The sequence below is a fragment of the Caretta caretta genome, chromosome 3, assembly GCF_965140235.1.
Source record: "Caretta caretta isolate rCarCar2 chromosome 3, rCarCar1.hap1, whole genome shotgun sequence".
NCBI lineage: Eukaryota > Metazoa > Chordata > Testudines > Cheloniidae > Caretta > Caretta caretta.
The window spans coordinates 65,543,046-65,562,801 of NC_134208.1; the positions used below are offsets into that span (position 1 = coordinate 65,543,046).

Genomic DNA, 19,756 nt, shown 5'->3' on the forward strand with positions numbered 1-19,756 from the left:
GACTCAGGTAGGGGGAGCTTAGGCTCAAGGATAGCAGGGGTCACCAACTGAAAGTGGTGTGGCTTGAACTTGCAGGACTGTGCCTGCAGGATGGCAACCTGGACCTGCAAGATCTGTAAGACTTCCACTATCTCCATCAGAGAGATATTGGTCTTTGTAGGATCCATGCTCACCACATCAGCTCTAATTCTCTAACTGGTGTTGTCTTTTGGGGGGAGCAGTTCAAACTGTCAATGACTGGGATGTGGGCTGTTATGCCTAGCAGTTACAGCATGAGTCAGGCCCAGTGATTAGAGCAGAAGTCGGTAGCCAGGAATCAGAGCCCAGTGTCAGAGCTGGGGTCGGGGATGAGGTGACAGAGAAAAGGGTCAGAGATGAAGTATAAACTGAAATCACTCCTCAGCCTCTTGGGTTGCTGATCTCTGTTGGGCTGACACTTTTCAGTGACCCACACAGCACCAGAGTTCAAAGTTTTCCTTTGGGTAGGAATGGGAAGTTTAATGGGGACCTCCCAGGCAGTCATGTTTCTCTCTCCACTCTACTCCAACAGCAGCCAAACCCAAAAGTAAAACTCAAACCCTTTGTCTCTGAGTTCTGGCTTATGGTTGGTTCTTGTAGAACCTTCCAGACTGTTCTATTTCTGCCCTGGACTCTTGACAATCTGGGAAACTGAGTCCTAAGCCTCTGTAGCCATTTCTGTGAATCCCCTAGAGGCTTAGAGTAATATGTCAGTAACAACCAACTCCAGAGAGGGTTAGAGTTCAGAAAAGACTAAGGGTGGATGGGGGAGTCTGATCTGTTTGCAGTGCTGTTAGGGCAATTAGGGGAGCAGGGGGTGTTGAGAGGCTGGTATCCCTGCTGAGGCAGTTAAAGTTGTGGTGTGTTGTCTGATTTAGTGGTTAATTCTCTCTCTCTGGGTGCAGAAACAGATTATATGTACTATTAAATGCCTTTATTTTTCATTTTCTCACTTTTGTGTTTTTGTGATAGGTAGGTTATGTATACATCAACCTTACTTCATAACCTTACTTTATAAGCAACAGTGTTCTTGTGCACTAATTTAAAAAAGATGTCTGTGGTAACTCAGGAAATGTTTAGCAAATGTTGACTTTTAATGGTTTCTATTGTAACATTTTAATTGCAAGCAACATTATAATGTACCTGTCCTTGCTAAATCCATTTAACCTCTCCACATTCACATACTGTATGTGTGTTTCTACATATAATACACGTGCAGATGACAGATATATAGAACAAGCAAATAGTTAAAAATGGTGTCAACACACAGATGCTGGAAATGGAAAAAGAAACCAAAACATTTGTCCGTATTTCACAAATCAGTGCAAGATTAAAGCTGCATGTTGTGGTAAAATCTCCACCAAATGTTGCTGTTATAAAACTATTTAAAACAAACCTTAAAGATCACATATGGAAAAATATGTTGCAAAGTAGTTCTAGTGTATTCCAAGTCAGTACATTTAGATTGTTTCTTGTAAAACTCTCATTCACAAGGAAAGGTAGACTAAGCCAGTAGAAATGAACATATTACACTCAAAAGGATAACTTGAACATCTGTTAAGTTCAATTTTTGTTTATTACATTGTAACCAAATCTGGTCTTGTAAATTTAAATAAAGGACATAGGTTAATGATCACTGTGTATCACACAAACACATTGTTTACATGGATATTTGGACCATTCAAATGTTTCCTCATTAAGCTATTTCAGTGTGTTTTTGAAAAAACAGCTGTTAAAGTTGTTCTAGGAGGCTTTACATGGTATAAAAGCACCTATAAGTATTTGTTCACAGGATATGAACACTCACTGACCTCAGCAGCACATTTTTTAAGGGCTCAAACAAAAACAAAAAAATGGGATAAAAAGGAGATATACTCCAAAATAAAATATTAAGTGAAAAAGAAATTCTCTGCACAAAAACCTGGGCATTCCTGTTTAATCAACAATAATTATTATTTTAAAAATGAGACTAAGCCTGAATGCAATCTCAGGATACAAAACAATATAATAAAATGAACACCATCACCTCCCACCATCTATTGCTTACAGAGGTACTTTGATCTGCAGATCTCAAAGTGCTTTACAAAGATGGGCAAGCACCATTATCCCTAATTCACAGCTGTGATAAGATGGAGAGAGCAAGAACAATAGAAAAGGAGAGAATCCCAGTTTATAATGACAATTTGGATCAAATGGTATTTTCCAAAAGTCATCTACCATGGCTTAGTGATGCATTTGTCACTCGTTTATACTAAAGTATGTTCAGATTTTAGGATCAGAATAGAAATGATTTCTTTGATATTTTAAAGGAATGAATAATTTTCACACCTTATTCCATGACAAACAGCTGTAGGGTGGAGAACAGAAACAGCTTGTGGGAGAACTCTTTGGAATCAATTATTACTGAAATCGCTTTGACTGTAAAACGCTCAGCAGAACTTTCTTTATAGAGAAATAAAGAGAAGATGTCATATTTGGGAGTTAACTGATCCACATGTAGAGATCATTCAGATGTAAATAATTAAATCAATCCATATCATATTCAAAAACAAATGAAACCTTTAAATTACATGAGACTGAATATAATGGGCAAGTTATCAAGAAGTTCAAATTCTAAACAGCAAAGGAAATCCTAACACATAGCACAGTTTAAAAGCCACAAGATTCTGAAGCTGCAACTGGAAAGTGGCTTTGATACAACAGTGATTTAAGAAACCTATAGCAACTAATTAATACCACTATACAACCTAATTTAATTTGAATTAAAAGCAGTAGCTAGTCAAAACATTTTAGCCACAGTTACAAAGATACAGATCAAAAGCAACTTTGCCATACAAATAAAATTGAACTTACCCTTATGGCATCTTCAGGCCATGATTTAAGCATTGTAGCAATGTGCCCCTGGTCATGGATGGTGATAAAAAGACCTCTGCAAGCAAATAAATAAATATTTTGCATTTCTACATTATATGAACATTTATTTAAAATTTTTAGCATTTACTTAAATGTCTATTTAATTTACTCTGTATCAAGCAGCTATGTGTTAAAATATCTGTATTTCATAAAAACAATCACAGGACAAAATGGAACTCTCAATAACCACCTGTTTAGAGATGTAAGCCTGTGAGAAACACTTCTATGAGCTAAATCAAAAAAAGGTGTTTAATTTATTATGGAATACAATATTACTTTTAAAACTGATTCAGCACTCAAAAAGGTAAAAGATTGCCAGATTTGGCCACTCAGGTATAAACTCTGATTGATTTACTTAAAAATACAGTATTTGGCCCCATGGTTAAAACAGATAAACCAATATTAAGAATAAGACTGAATTTAAAACATATTTTAAATTGTTTATGCATTTCATAGGCTGTTTGTCTGAAACTACAAATTCATGTAGCATATGATATAGCTACTTTTCATGCAGATCTAAAAAATATATTTGGCAGACTGAAAAAGAATAGGCCGATTCCTATGAACTAAAGTATAAAGTGTCCATGAAATGCTCTAGGTTAAGTACAAATTATAAGAATGCAGGAGCAATTGCATACATTATTTAAAAAAACAGTCCACCAGCCTTTAGGGTTAGACATCCCCTTTGACTTGTGTGCAACAAGGGTCTGATACTACAAGCTTTGCATATACAGAACTTGCCTTGGGCCCCCCAAAAGAGGAAATATCCTGTAGTTTTGAATGTACTCATAATTTTACTTTAGCAGAATGCTTGAAAATTGTTATTTAGCACTGCTAATATACAATGGAACTTATACTAATGAGCTACAAGTGGTATTTTAATTCACTATTCACTGATTTTTTTTAATCATCCTACAGCCCTTTTTCAAAATTACCTCAGCTGCAATGGGAGTTATATGCACATAAGAAATGCAGTATTATCTCATAACCCATGTGAGAGAGCGGGTGAAATCCTAGCTTTAATGAAGACAACAGCAGAAGTCTCATTGACTTCACTTTTAAAAACCATGGAGAAAATGACAAAAAAGAAGATTTCAACACAAGTTATACAGGATTACACAGATTTCAATACAAATTACACAGGAGTAAGGTAAAATTATTATAAAATTTGTCTTTATTACAGAGACAAGAAAAACTATATAAACATTTACTGCACATGGTCTCACAGTCCCACTGCCACCTCCAGGCAAGTGGACCCATGGCCATAAGGAGTCAATGGAACCTCACAGATTTCACTGGAGTTCTCATGGGTGCAAAGGGATCCACCATCATGGATGTGGTCTGAGGAAGAGCTCTGTGTAAATTCAAAAGCTTGTCTCTCTCACCAACAGAAATTGGTCCAATAAAAGATATTACCCACCTTGTCCCTTTAAGATATTTGGGACAATTACCTATTATATACTATCAGGTAAACATTTAAACCTTTTAGATCAAGTTCCTCCCACACAATTATAGCCCAAAATATACTATGAAACGTGTTCCACTGATCCATCAAAATGATCAGGGCCGGCTCTAGGTTTTTTGCCACCCCAAGCAAAAAAATTCTTGGCGGCCCCCTCCCTTTTTTTTTGGCTTTTACACGTTTGCATTTTGAAATGTTTTGTTTTGACTGTTTAAAATTTTTAAAAAATGAAAACAGAGAATTTGTAGTTACTGAAATAAAACAATTTCCTACTAGTGTATTCATTTAATTTTAACAAAATCACAATTACAAACAATTTGGGTTCAACTATACACTGTAATGAAAAACGTTAGTGTCTTCTGGTGTGCCCAGTTTCTCATAAATTAAAAGAATTTATATGGTTTTTATACTTGCGTAGTCTTTTAATAATTCAGTGAAAATCTAAATCTAAATTTTTTGCAATGGTACTTTCAATTGAAATTAATGCGAGTCGTAACAAACAATTTTGAGACATGGTGGACCTCAAATAAATTTTAGTAATTTCAGTTTTGAGAAACTGCACTCACCAGAAGCCATTGATACTGGTACTGTTAAAAGAATGTGTAATGCTATAGTAGTGTTTGGAGTGAGGTGCTCGGGGCTGTACATCCCACCCGTGGGCCCCCAGCCCAATCTCAGACCCAGACCCACCTCTGCAGAGGGGACAGTAACCAACAGAACGGCTGGGGGGTGGGCCAGCCGTAGGGGGAGGGGGCGGACCAGGGCGGGACCCCCGCGCTGAGCCCGCCACCCTGCCCAATGCAGGGTCTCATTGATTGACTGAGCGGAGCCGGGGGGAAAAAAAGGATGGCTGGAACGCCGCCCCTGGAAATGTGCCGCCCCAAGCACGTGCTTGCTTTGCTGGTGCCTAGAGCCGATCCTACATATGGTAAGCACCTAGGATGCATTATATTGACTAAGAAATGGGGAATAAGTATTTCAGGTGCTCTATACATGCAGGTTTCACTGTGCTTTGGGTGACTAATAAGTGACTTTTTCCACTCTGTTCCAAAATATAGTCAATGCATTATCAGATGAAAAATCAGTCCCTTCCTACTGTTTGGATTTGTTTACAAAGAAACTCATAACAGTGTAAGCAGTGTCAGGATGAGCTCCACCCTGACATCTGGTGGTGAGGTGTGGCAAGTTGTGGAAAAGAACTTCAGGGGCCGATCTCATTTGCATAGGCACACCCACCCCACCTAGAATGAGGCCATAGCTGCCCAAGTGGTCACTTTGGCTGCTGTGGGATCCCCAGTGTCTCTGTTATTGGGGCAGGAAGAATAAATTGTTATTACCCTGATTATGGGAACTGTGCTGGGAACTGTACTTGGCCTTTTGTTATGATGGAGGGATTCACCATCAACTAAGTAGCACTCGCTAGGCAAGGGTCATGGGTTCCAAAACTCTGTGACTTGAGAGAGGCTGGGGACAAGTATTAATACTTGGTGGCATGGGCCCCTTGGTGAGGGCCTTACATGCTAATTGCACTTCCTCCTCTCTCCACTGTGGAATATCAGAGCTAATTTTGATTCCATTAGGAGTCTAGTTACAGGCTGCTGAGGTCACTTTGGGCTAATGGTGTACCAGCACTGAGGCTCCCCTACTACAAGCTGAATTCACCAAAGAGCTGAACTGACTAAGAGCTGAAATCACTGAGTGTTGTGTTAAGTAGTGGGGGAGCCTGAAGATATATTGTGGAGCAGTTTGTGGGACAGCTGGAGTGCCTTGTGGACAGGCTGGTGGAGCAGTTCGTGGGACGGCGGGAGCTGCTTGTGGGATGTGGAGCGGAGCAGTTCGTGGACCGGCTGGTGGAGCAGTTTGTGGGACGGTGGGAGCTGCTGGTGGGCAGCGGAGCCAAGCTGAGCGAAGCAGTTCGTGGGGCGGCTGGCGGAGCGGAGCGAAGGCCTATGGAGCTGTGGGGTGGTCAGCTTCAGATCATGTAAGGTGCCCCTTACCTCTCTTCCCCCCCCCCCATCTCCACCCAGGTTGGGAGGTAAAGCTCTGCAGATAAACTTTCAAACTCTGGGGCTCCCCTGACCAGGGAAAGAGACTTTTGGGTCATTGGACTTTTGGGACTTTGGGTGATTTGGGGTTGCTGGACTCAAGAACCAAAGGGAAAGAGCATGCCCCAATTTGCTTGGGCTGGGGTTTTGCTCATGGGTTGTATTACGAATCCTGTTGGTGGTGTTTCCCCAACATAATGCCATATTGTTTCTCTCTGATATTAAAAGGCTTTTGCTACACTCAGACTATGTGCTTGCGAGAGGGGAAGTATTGCCTCTTGGAGGCGCCCAGCGGGGGTGGTATATATTTGTCCCAGGTCACTGGGTGGGCACTCGAGCCGGTTTGCATTGTGTTATTGGAATGAATCCCCTAGATATTGAACCCGGCCCTTGTTGCTGCCAACTCTGACGGGCAGAAGGGTTACAACAGTATAACAAAAAGAAAAGGAGTACTTGTGGCACCTTAGAGACTAACCAATTTATTTGAGCATAAGCTTTCGTGAGCTACAGCACTGTAGCTCACGAAAGCTTATGCTCAAATAAATTGGTTAGTCTCTAAGGTGCCACAAGTACTCCTTTTCTTTTTGCGAATACAGACTAACACGGCTGTTACTCTGAAACCTAACAGTATAACAAATTCCATCCCCTGCCTTTGCAGCTCATAGAGTTCCTCCTAGATGACTGTCCAGCTTAGACCTTCTCTGCTCTAAGAGACACTCCCTTATTCAGAGTCAAGTTTACAAGCCCCACTGCCTCAGTAATATCTACCAATGGTTCCATGCAACTTAATACTTACTAACAGGATGAGTCAACAGAAAAATCCTGCCAGTAAAAATACACAATGTAGGTCTCTCATAGTCCTGCTTTACTTTAATTTTTAAAAAGTTTTAGAAGATCTGTCAATATACGACATACACAATACATGCTACTCTAGTTACAATTAATTTATCTTTTTCTTCAAAATTTCTGCAAACACTACTTCTACCACAGATCTCCACTGTTAGCTAAAAGGATCTTTCTATAAACAGAAATTTATATATTCTTATATCACACATTATCATAGTATGTTGAACATACTGTATATATCTGATTGACCTGACACTATTGCTTAAGTCCAAAAATTCCTAACCAAAGGAAAGATACAATACATTTTGTTTTCTTATTATAGGAAAAACAGGCAAAACTGTGTGCATTTATAAATACAAAAAACAAATAAATTCAAAAATCAACCAAGGACACATAATGTAAGACATGACAATAAAATACAGGATAGAGAAGAAATCTGCAGCTTGTGAGTTAGTATTGCATGTGTTAACCCATAAGGTTTTGGCTTGTTTGTGTTTTGTGATGCACAGCACAGACATTGTTATTTTGTAAAACTTGTAAATTACTGTGTCCATTTTATAAATCACCTAAGGCCAATTAGTATTGCTTAAGCATTGTAAGCATCGTGGAGTTTAAAATTACTTTTGAGTATAAGAACACCAAAGAAAAGAGCTGTACAGCCATCCTTCTTTTAGACTTAAACTGACCTAACATCTCTGTGTTAAATGAAGCAAAAAGCTGTATGGATTTTCTAAAGAGCTTGAATCCAGCCCAGAGTGGTAAAGTGACCTTTCAAAATCTGTGGAGCAAGGTCTCATTGGAATGGATTCCTTGACGGGGGAAATAAAAGCAGTATGGGTGCTTAACCGATGACATTGTTAAAACATTTGTAAGGAACTTTGCAGAAGTATGCCGTATTCATTTTAGAAATCTGTTCCAGTGGGACAGCATCCAAACAACAATGACAAATAGGGATCAAAATGTAAACATAAGAGTCATACCCCAACATTTTTTCTCCCCTTTTTTCCTTCTTGCTTCTTTCCACTTGTTTCTGAAGGCAGCATTTCTCTGACTGTCCAGATACCCATGGTATTAGAGAGAGAATTTTCTCTTGTCTTTTTCATTTCTTGTCTCTGTAGCTCTATATTCAGTCTTCTCTCTCCTTTTCTTCTCAGTGATTTTCTCATCTCCCTTTTTTCTCAGACTTTCCAGAATCCTCTTCCCCAAATCACTCTTCTCTAACACCTTCTTCCACAAGCAGTTAGTTTTAAAGTCTAATGCTGATCGCAAACCAGTTTTACATTAATGTAACGCTATATAAGGGGATATTCAGAGCATACTGCTAGGGTTGAAACTGTTTTAACAGTTCCCTTTGTGTCTGTTAAGGGACAACAGTCTCTTAACTATGCAGTTCAGCAGAGACCTTGCCATCCTCAATGAGACACATTCAGTCAGAAAAGCATATACGTTGTAACCCTGCTCGAAGTTCCCAGAAATGTGGGCTAGTTTGAAAAAAAATGAGAAGTTTTCATCCTGCAGCCAGTTATCCTCATGCTACCATCTGAGAAAGGAATATTAGAAATTTTTCCACTATGTAGCTGTAACACCAGATAAAAGGAATCCAGCAATATTAAGGTCTGAGAGTTTGCTTCAAATGCTGCCAGCATGAAACCCATTTATGCTGGAAATGGCCCACCTTGATTATCATGCACATTGTAAGGAGAGTGGTAACTTTGGATGAGCTATTACCAGCCGGAGAGTGAGTTTTTGTGTGTGTGTTTTTTTGAAAAAAAGGGGGGGGGGTGAGAAAACCTGTATTTGTGCTGGAAATGGCCCACCTTGATTTTCATACACATTGTGAGGAAAGTGGTCACTTTGGATAAGCTATTACCAGCAGGAGAGTGAGTTTGTGTGTGTGGTTTTTGGAGGGGGGGTGGGGGGGTAAGAAAACCTGGATTTGTGCTGGAAATGGCCCACTTTTCGGACAGAGCCCAGTATCTCTGAAAATACTGTTTAAAATCAGACACCTTTGGGCTATTTAACCACTTTTTTTCTATCCTTTGAACGTAGATGTTGACTCATCAGCCAAGGTGTTCAGTCAGCACTTGCATCCCCACATTAACAACCCATATCATAATACAGTTACCTGAACCTACTACAGCAATTGTTTAAAGGGAAAAATAATATTAGGAAACTATGTATTTTAGCCTTCTTAATTAAATGTCACAGCTAGAAACAAAGAGGAACAGCAGCACCATATGGTTAGCCAGTTCTTTGTTGACCTTACTGCCCTGTGGACCAACAGTGCACACATTCCCGTTCCACTTTCTCCTTCCTCGCAATAGCTCAGTGAGCCCTGTAGGGTGGGTCAGAATCAATGGAGCATTGATTGCGGGTTGGAAGCTCATTTGTACAATAAACTCTTCTCCCTGATTAGTTCTGCATTACTCACCTGTGAAGCAAATTCAAATCTACATAACTCTTTGCTCATTGGGTATGATTGTCTTCAGAATCAAGCAGCATAGTGAAGAGTCAGCACATATGTTATTCTATTGTACTGCCTTAACAAAAGGTAACAGGGGTTCAGGATTTGACGCTCAGTAACTGAGTGCACACAAAAAACTATGTTAAAAGAACATTATTAAGGTTTCAAAGTCAAGCACTGAAAAGTTAGGACACACCAGAATTAAGGCAACCTGTGAAACCTTAATTCACCCCCCTTGTGCTTATGGATTATGATACAGTCTTTAATCATAAGATCAAATACTATTTTTTCCACAGGACCCCACCTCATTTAGTCCACAGATTGGACAATGCGAATTTAATAAGCAACTGTTTGATATTTTATTTTTTCCTCATTATTTTCTCCCATGCCTTATCTGATGCACACTGCTCAAACCCTGCTCAGAAGACAGAATTTTAATTTCCTCCTGGGCTTTTCTATGGCATTCATCACTATAATATCTATAATATGCTGTATCGTCACTATAATATACTGTAAAGAATTTATTTTCACAACACTCCTGTGAGATGAGTGGGTATTATTATCCCCATTTTACAGATGGCAAACATACAAAGAGGGATTAAGATCAAAAGTTACTGCTAACTTTGGGTGCCCAATTTGAGAGACCTAGCAGCTGATATTTCAGAGTACTTAGCATTTTATACCACTTTATATATTCAAGCACAGCTCCCATTAACTTCAGTTGTAGTTATAAGATTTGTACTTCTGCAAATCAGGCCCTAAAATCTCAAGTTGGGTACCCACAAAATGAGGACCATACAATTAGTGACCACCTCTGAAAAATTTATTTTAAACGACTTGCCTCGCATGTCATAAGAATTTTATAGCAGAAGGCAGGAAAAGATCCAATTCTCCAAGGCGGCATTCAAATACCTTAATCATCAGATCATACTCTCCCTTACTGCCTTCCTCTGCCTCATTCACTGCACACCTCCCAACAACTGCAAGAAACGAGATGGAGTACTACAGCAGACAGCCTCCTTCAAGTACACAACCCTGATTCATGCCCACAGCAGAGTGGAAAACTCTAACCCTAACCCTCCATGAATTTATCTAGTTCTTTTTTGAACCCTGTTATGGTCTTGGCCTTCACAACATCCTCTGGCATGGAGTTCCACAGATTGACTGGGCGTTGTGTGAAGAAATACTTCCTTTTATTTGTTTTAAACCTGCTGCCTATTAATTTCATTTGGTGACCCCTACTTCTTGTGTTATGAGAAGTAGTAAACACTTCCTTATCTACTTTCTCTACACCAGTCATGATTTTATAGACTTCAATCATATCTCCCCTTAGCTGTCTCTTTTCCAAGCTGAAAAGCCCCAGTTTTATCAATCTCTCCTCATATGGAAGCCGTTCTATACCCCTAAATCATTTTTGTTGCCCCTTTCTGAACCTTTTCCAATTCCAATATATCTTTTTTGAGATGGGACAACCACATCTGCACACACTATTCAAGATGTGGGTGTACCATGGATTTCTAGAGAGGCAACATGATATTTTCTGAACTTTTATCTATCCATTTCTTAATTATTCCCAGCATTCTGTTCGCTTTTTTGACTGCCACTGCACACTGAGTGGATGTTTTCAGAGAACTATCTAAAATGACTCCAAGATCTCTTTCTCAAGTGGTAACAGCTAATTTAGACCCCATCATTTTATATGTATAGTTGGGATTATACTTTCCAACGTGCATTACTTGAAATTTAATGTTGCTAAATGCAATCTGCCATTTTGTTGCCCAGTCACCCAGTTTTGAGAGATCCCTTTGTAGCTCTTCGCAGTCTGCCTGGATCTTAACTATCTTTAGTAATTTTGTATCATCTGCAAATTTTGCCACCTTACTGTTTACCCCTTTTCCCAGATCATTTATGAATTCGTTGAATAGGACTGGTCCCAGAACAGACCCCTGGGAGACACCACTATTTACCTCTCTCCATTCTGAAAACTGACCATTTACACCTATCCTTTGTTTCCTATCTTTTAACCAGTTATATGATATGCCACAAAATGCTGAAACTCCAAGTACAACAATGGAATACCTCCTGGCTAAATATCATATTGACATGCTATTTCTATATCTTTAACAGAAATAAATATGATAAAAATAATAAACAGGCAATTTTTTGTATTCCAGGGACAAGGGACCCCGACCAAGACCTAGACACTCTACAAACACAGAATACTAAGCAGTTTCTCCCCTGAAGAGCTTACACTATAGACAAGACAAAGCATCAAGCAGTAAGGCTATAACATACAACCAAAGTGAATAGACTAATGGTTTGCAAATGTCATTTTAGTACCACAGTTTTTGTTATGGTTTTGTTTTGTTTTTTTCATTTCTCAGGTGGGGTTCTGTGGGAAGGGATTAACTAAACTAAAAGACAAAGAAAGGGAGAGAAAACACAGAAGAGAGTGAGTAAGGGCAACAGAGAATACAAAAGGGGGGGAAGGGGGAACATGAAGGGCAAGTGAAATGAGGCTGAAGTGTACAAAGAGCATTTACACCCTGCTCATCTCCTTGGTAAATGAAGAAGTGATAATAGAGATGGCAGAATTCTCATATCGGGCTTGATACTCTGCTGTACCCAAAAATCAGTGGGTGCAGCTTGAGGGGGCACAAACAGGTTGCAGTTCCATGATCCTAAATCCAGTTTATGCTAGTACAGTTCCAGAACATTTTTAAGGAGGCTGGGGGCTGCAATTAAGTAAATCCACTGCCTACAGCTCCCAAGAAGAGCTGACCAAAATTCAGGATTTTTGGTTTGTGAGAAATTTCAAGATTTCAAAATTTAATTTCATTTCAAATCTGATCAAAACCAATTTTTTCAAAATTATTATGAACTTGAAATCCTCTGACACATGGTGTGTTGGAAACAAAATATGCTCGCTGGAACTGAGAGCTGCAGACTCAAACTGACATGCTTGTAGCTGGAAGGCCTGAGGTCTCCAGCAGTCCACCAGGCAACCTGGCAGGGAACCAGGCAGGGCTCCAGTGGAATCTTGCCTGTGATTCAACAAAAGTTTGCTGAATCCCAACTTGCTTTCTGAGACATTTCAGGTTTAACAAACCGGCACTTTTTCATGAAACATTTGTCAGAAAATGTTCATCAAGCTCTAGACTCAAAGGGTCATCCATCAGCCAGGACAGGAATTGCCACAGAGCAGTAGTGCTCTTGCAATGACCCCACCCCCACCCCAATGTTGGCTCTACTGCTGGGAACTGCCCACAATGCAGGATAGGAAATGGCTTTGTTTTCTTGGCCCTTTGAGCTGCCAGAGCAGCACAAAAGGGCTGGGAAAGAATCTGGTTTAAATGTTTTATTAATCATGCCAGCATATTTACTGGCTAATTTAGAATGTCAGATAAAGATTTTGTGTCAAATTGATAAGCAGCATAAGACACTTTCTATACTTGTCTATAGCGTGTCATCTCTGGCAGAAAAGTGACTAGGAATGAGACTCTGGAGTGGACAGGCCACAACAAGGTGGACACTCAAATTAAGAAGTACTAACTCATGGGTAGAAGCAGTAGTTAAATATTGACCATATTTTGCCAGGATATGGAAGGGAAACCCTCATCATGGACACATCTGCTTTTAAAAAAGGGTGGAGGAAAATACACAGTATAAATTCTGCTGGTCTTTTAGCATGCATATGTACAGCTGCTTTCTAATTAGACACTTAAAAATAACAGCAGCAACAACTACAACAACAAAGGAAGGGCAGAATCAAGCTCCTAGAATTCTCCTGTACCCATGTTGAGCCCAGCCTAGTTTAGAAGTCTTTATTGTAAACACACATTCTAAAATTTGGAATTTAATGCACTCTTCACAAACTGAACGGAGACTCCCACCAAACTAAACAGACTCCTTAAAGGGAGTTATGTATATTTATGTTTCCTTGAGGGACAGTATAGACTGGGACCACTGGGGCTTCCAAAGGTGACTCATCTTGGCAGTAATTAATAATTGCTGGCTCTAAGCTTGTTGTGGGAATTACTTTTCAGATAAAAAACTTCTTTTTAGACCAGACCCTGGGGGTGTTGCTGATCTGCACAGAGTAGTTTAGCGTGTGTATGCGCAACGTTGGCTTAAAACTTACCTTTGCACCTACTTGATCCTGGTACAGCCTCTGTCAAGGACTGGTCCACTACACCAAGTTAAAGCAGCCAGAGAAGTATTCTAATTTATGCCAACTGCAAATAGCCAAGAGAGACTGAAACTACAGCCAAGGACCAGCATGGCACAGGAGCACCCTAGACATGCCCCCTATCCTTCAGTCATACCAGGAGAAAGGAAGGGGACTGACATTAGAGCCCTTTCACCAGCTAAGCATCGCGGGAGGTGATCCTCCTTGAGCCAGTTATGTCAGTACAAGGGCCAATTGTGCTGGGAGTGTGGTACAAAAAGGCTATGCTACATGAGAGAATCTGGCCCTTAGTTTAGTCACGATAAAGTAAAAAGGTTTAAATATATTGTTTATGATATTTTAGAGTGGAGATTATTCCAGTGACAGCTCATTAGTCTATTTTCCATTAAAATGTAGTTTATAAAAGGATATATGAATCACAGCAATAGAAATCATCCTTTTTCATTCTCTTATCATAATGGGAGGTACTCACTAAGACTTCTTTAAAAATTTCAAACATTTTCCAATAGAACAAAGTTCAAACTTTTCTCATAACCCGAAATATTTTAACAAATACACTCATAAAGAGGATATAGAGTAACAGAGGTAACTTCCCCATGCTGCCTAAAACAACAACCTTAAAAAACACTAGTTCATAGAACAGCTTCAGTTCAATTCACCAATGTTTCTCAGTCATCACCAGCCAGTTTCCTGTATGTTTCACCTACAAGGAAGAGACAAGCTAGTCCCTTAATTCCTGTAATGCAATCCATTATATATTAGTGTTTAAAAGTACACAGAGGAAGTGGATCAAACCTCTGTAAGTGTAAATACTGTACTAAAAACTGTTATGAATGACCATGCCCATTAAACGAAAAGTGTGTTTTGTTTCAGTTCAGCATTATTTTCTGTTCTTCATAATAACCCCAAATTTTAAACGTCTCACTTTTTTCAATCCTGTCTACTGAAATTCATCCCCATGCAGAAAATTGGCACAAGGCCTATGAGCCAGCTATATCCCACTAAGGCCCTATTTTGAAGAATTAAATGGTTCGTAGGCCTTATCCCAGCCCTCTACCCTGCATCCAGCAATGTGGAAGACCCCAGCTAGAGAAACGTGGACTTTAAAGTACCAAGCTGGCCTCTATCGCTTCCAATCTATAGTCAAACAAATATCACCAAAACCAGAGTGCTGGTAAGAAACAAAATGAAGGACAAAGGCAGAAAACACCAGTCATGAGAATAAAAAAATTATAGATAATAGATTGTAGACTCTTGAGATCTGGGAACATGCCTCACTGTTTTGTGGAGTTACATACTAATGGATGATAAGTAATAATGATAATAATAAAGGACAACAACAGGCAAGCAAGAGAAGGATATCAAAGCTGCCTGCAACAATTTATAAATATAAAATTCTTTTGATCTGATATGTTGTCTAATTTATGAACATTATACTGTTTGATTATTATTGTGTTTGCAATATGATTACAAGTGGTTAATTCAAGTAGGAGTGGATTGCATGTTCACAGGAAAGTGGACAATAGCTTCAGATAGCTCCACTGACTGATATTTAATGGACAATACACGTCAATTGCTTTGAAGTTTTACCTCACACCATACTGAGTTCAACAGCTAGGGAACAGGAGCAGCTAAAGGGAGTTTTGAGAGAGAGTTTACAGGGCTAGATAAACTTTACATTCTTTAAACTTAAAGCCAAACACATCCAACAACAACAAAGGAACGAGCTTCAGGAGTAAAAAGAGAATGCAGGCAGAAGTCCAGCAACAGAGTGGGAATTATCCAGTTTATTGTACCCAATGCAGCATGTATGATTACCTGCCCTATGGGCAGGTGACATATGTGTCCATTTGGTGCAAGGAGCTCCTGCCCCTCAGACACTGCGTACGGGCTTTGGAGATGAGAGTGGCTGAACTGGAGGATCTAAGGCAGACAGAGAGGTATATAGATGAGACTTTCCGAAACACAGAAGAACGGTCCCACCACCGGATTGACAGCCTTTGAGAAGGATGAAAGTCTCAGGGAAGGAAAACATCCAACTGGAGCAGAGGGAAACGATCCCATAGTTGGGACCCTCCTTCCAGATGATGTTGTGGTATCCTCTCACACTGACAATACCTCTCCGGGGGAGGGAACTCCAGTAATTAGGAAGAGATAGGTATTAGTAATGGGCGATTCAATCATTAGAAACATAGATAGCTGGATTTGCAATGACCAGGAGTGGTGACTTGCCTGCCTGGTGAGAAGGTTGCCGATCTCGAGACATCTAGATAGACTTATGTGTAGTTCTGGGGAGGAGCCTGTGGTCATGGTACATGTAGGTACCAACGACTTAGGAAAGGACAGGAGAGAGGTCCTGAAGGCCAAATTTAGGCTGCTAGTTAAAAGATTGAAGTCCAGGACCTCCATGGTAGCATTCTCTGAAATGCTTCCAGTTCCACACGCAGGGCTAGTTAGATAGGCAGAACTGCAGGGTCTCAATGTGTGGATGAGATGATGGTATAGGGAGGAGAGGTTTAGATTTATTAGAAACTAGGGCAACTTTTGGGAAAGAGAGATATACAGGAAGGATGAGCTCCACCTAAACCAAAATGGAACCAGACTGCTGGCACTTAAAATTAAAAAGGTCGTCGAGCAGTTTTGAAACTTAGGGCTGGGGGAAAGCCGACAGGTGCAGAGGAGCACGTGGTTCAGACAGAGATATCCCTTAGCAGATGATCTATTAATGGAGATTCTCTAAGTCCTAGTAAGGAGGAGAGGATGGAAGATAAAAATACAGGTAGGATCTGATGAAACCAGGGTAGATAAAAATCAATGATTTTTTTTTAAAAATCGGATTTTTTTGCTTTAAATCAGATTTTTTTTATAAAATGCCTTTTGAGGAAAAAACCTATCTAAAGATAGTTTTAATTAAGATACATTATAGCTCAAAGACATCTCATCATCGAATAGGGATTATGAATTCTAATTCTATAGCATGAGACTATATTCATGTAATGTTTAAGAAAAGTTTTGTAAATGAGTTCCAATAGTTCATGGATTAGGGACCCAATCTTATGGTGTTCCAGGGGCTTCTGTATAGAAAGATTAACCTAAATAATCTATCTACCCAATGGGACTCAGTGCTCAGTCTAGAAGACACCAGAGACGCTTAGTTTTCCAGTTCTTAAACTGTAGATTTGTGTCTCCAGAGATAAAATGCTTGTTAACAGAAAAAATGTTTTAAAATAAATAAATAATATATAGAGTTGAGAAATAACAGACCTCAACCCTATTGTTCCTCTGAAAATTTGTGTACACGGAGTCAATTCCTTACCTCTCTCTAAAAGTGCAAAGTTTCAAAAAGTTCAATGAATAGAAGATTGTTGGGGGTGGAATAGTTCTGGACAAGGAGAAGAAGTCTGGAGATCAATGTGAGAAGGGAGGGACAGGCAGTAGAAACAAAAGTGAAACTGTTTGACCAGCATATTACAGAAGTCTTGAGGTCTTTCTGCACGTAACCTTCATTGATTTGAGATCTATCATACCATTCCCTCACTAGAAGGGAAAACCTATAATGGCAGCAGGCCGTAAAAGAGACCCAGTCTGGGAATATTTTAATGAAGTTCCTCTACCTGTGGGTAAGACAGGCATGCATGCAAAATGCAAACAGTGCAACAAAGAAATGCAAGGCCTGGTTGTCCGAATGAAACAACATCATGAGAAGTGTTCCTTCTCAGGAGGAAGCTGCATTGAAGATGATGAAAGGGACATGTCTGAACATGAAGGAACTTCAAGTTGGTAAACTTTTTTTATTTCATACTTCTTTCTTAAGGACTGCCTGTCTTCCTTCTGGACTATTCTTGAATTCTCATGTTTGAGCAAAAAATATAGTTTTTACTCTATGGTACTATCATTTTAGATGCAGATGTGATACAAAATAAATAGCTGAAATAGGAAGATCTTCCTTTTACAATTTCACCTTTAAAGTAGTACTGAGTGTCAGTGAGTGCAATGAGTAATACTAAATGAGCACTATGGTAATAATAATTAAATAACTGCATTTGACTTATTTTGTTTAGGAGAATCCATCCTCAACATACAGGATTCTGAAGACTATCCACCTTCAAGATCACCATCATTTTCTATAGTTTCAGTTATCTGCCAAGGATAGTGTTTCAGTCACATCATGCATGTCACATAGCCACAGTATATCATCTGTAGCAAAAAGAAAAAAAAATCTCCATCATTCAGAAACAACCATAGATAAATTTGTGAGAAGAACCAGCAGATTACAAAAAGAGGTAATTGATGAAAAAATTGCCCGGTTTGTTTATGCAACAAACTCTCCCTTCCGTATGACTGAGAACCCACACTTCATTACCATGGTTCAGTCATTAAGACCAGAATACAGTCCACCCAACAGAGCAGATGTCGCAGGCAAATTGCTGGAAAAAGTGTATGAAAGAGAAATTAAGCAGTGTGCAAAAGGTCTAGAGGGTGAAGTAGTTAATCTGAGTCTTGATGGGTGGAGCAATGTCCACAATGATCCTGGTGTATGTGCTTGTGTGACAACAGAAGAAGGAAAAGTCTTCCTTACAGAAACAATTGATACATCAGGAAATGCACACACACACATTTACTTGAATACTTACAAGAAGCAGCAGCTATAACAAACTGTGGGGGGAAAAATCAAATGTCTAATACGCAGCTTGGTCACAGACAATGCTGCAAATGTATCCGAGAAGAAATTATTTAGAAGAGAGTCCCAAGCTAACATCATATGGTTGCAGTGCTCGTTTGATGCACCTCCTAGCCAAAGACTTCAGTGTTCCAGAAATAAAGGCTAATGTTGCTGAAATTGCAAAATACCTCTGTAACAACCACTTTGCAGCAGCTGCTCTGAAAAAAGTGGGAGGAACCAAGCGAACTCTCCCACCAGACATGCGATGGAACTCAGGAGTGGACTGTTTTGAGCACTATATCAAGAACTGGCCTAATCTGATGTTTGTGAACAAAATCGTGACAAAATAGATGGCACTCTCACAGCCAAAGCTCTCAATATTGGGCTTAAGAGACATGTTGAACACATGCTGAGTACCCTGAAGCCTATTTCTGTAGCCTTGAACAAAATGCAGGGAAATAGCTGTTTTATTGCTGATGCTGTTGAAATTTGGAAGGAACCAAGTAAGATCTTAAAAAGAGAAATATGCAATGACCGAGTTAAATTACAAGCATTAAAAAAATGAATGGGACAAGCACTATCTCAGCTCATTTTCTTGCAAATATTATCAATACTTGGTACCAGGGTCAAACCTTAACTGCTGACGAAGAGGAGTTGGCTATGACATGGACATCCAGCAAACATCCCTCCATGATGCCAACTATAATAGACTTCAGAGCTAAGGGTGAATCATTCAAGAAATATATGTTTGCTGATGATGTTTTTAAGAAAGTCACACCAGTTCACTGGTGGAAGTTACTTAAGCACTTGGATTCAGAGACTGTTGAAGTGATAATCTCACTTTTAACAGCAGTAGCTTCTTCTTCCAGTGTAGAAAGAATGTTTTCTTCCTTTAGACTAATTCATTCCAAATTGAGAAATCACTTGGGTCCTGAAAAAGCAGGAAAGCTTGTTTTTCTTTTCCAAATTATGAACAAACAGGAAAATGAAGGTGAAGATGACTGAGTTAGCTGCAGAAGCCAATATTTTAAGTTTTTCATGTTGACCTGGCTGACAGTCTATTTAATTTTTGTTGTATTTTTTAAATATTTCATTTAACTATTTTAGTTAAAAACAATTTCAACAAAAACAAACCTGATTTTAAAAAACTTGAATG

At 39.4% G+C, this 19,756-nt stretch overlaps 1 protein-coding gene across 2 annotated transcripts in view; it reads right to left on the reverse strand.

Annotated features, from left to right (window-relative positions):
- The window catches only part of ME1 (malic enzyme 1), a 348,457-nt gene that overhangs the window by 196,250 nt on the left and 132,451 nt on the right, over positions 1 to 19,756 (reverse strand). For both annotated transcript variants that reach the window (XM_048845114.2, XM_048845115.2), the window contains one exon: positions 2,872 to 2,947. In XM_048845114.2, coding sequence (XP_048701071.2) covers positions 2,872 to 2,947 — 76 coding nt within the window. The remainder of the gene's footprint in view (positions 1 to 2,871; positions 2,948 to 19,756) is intronic.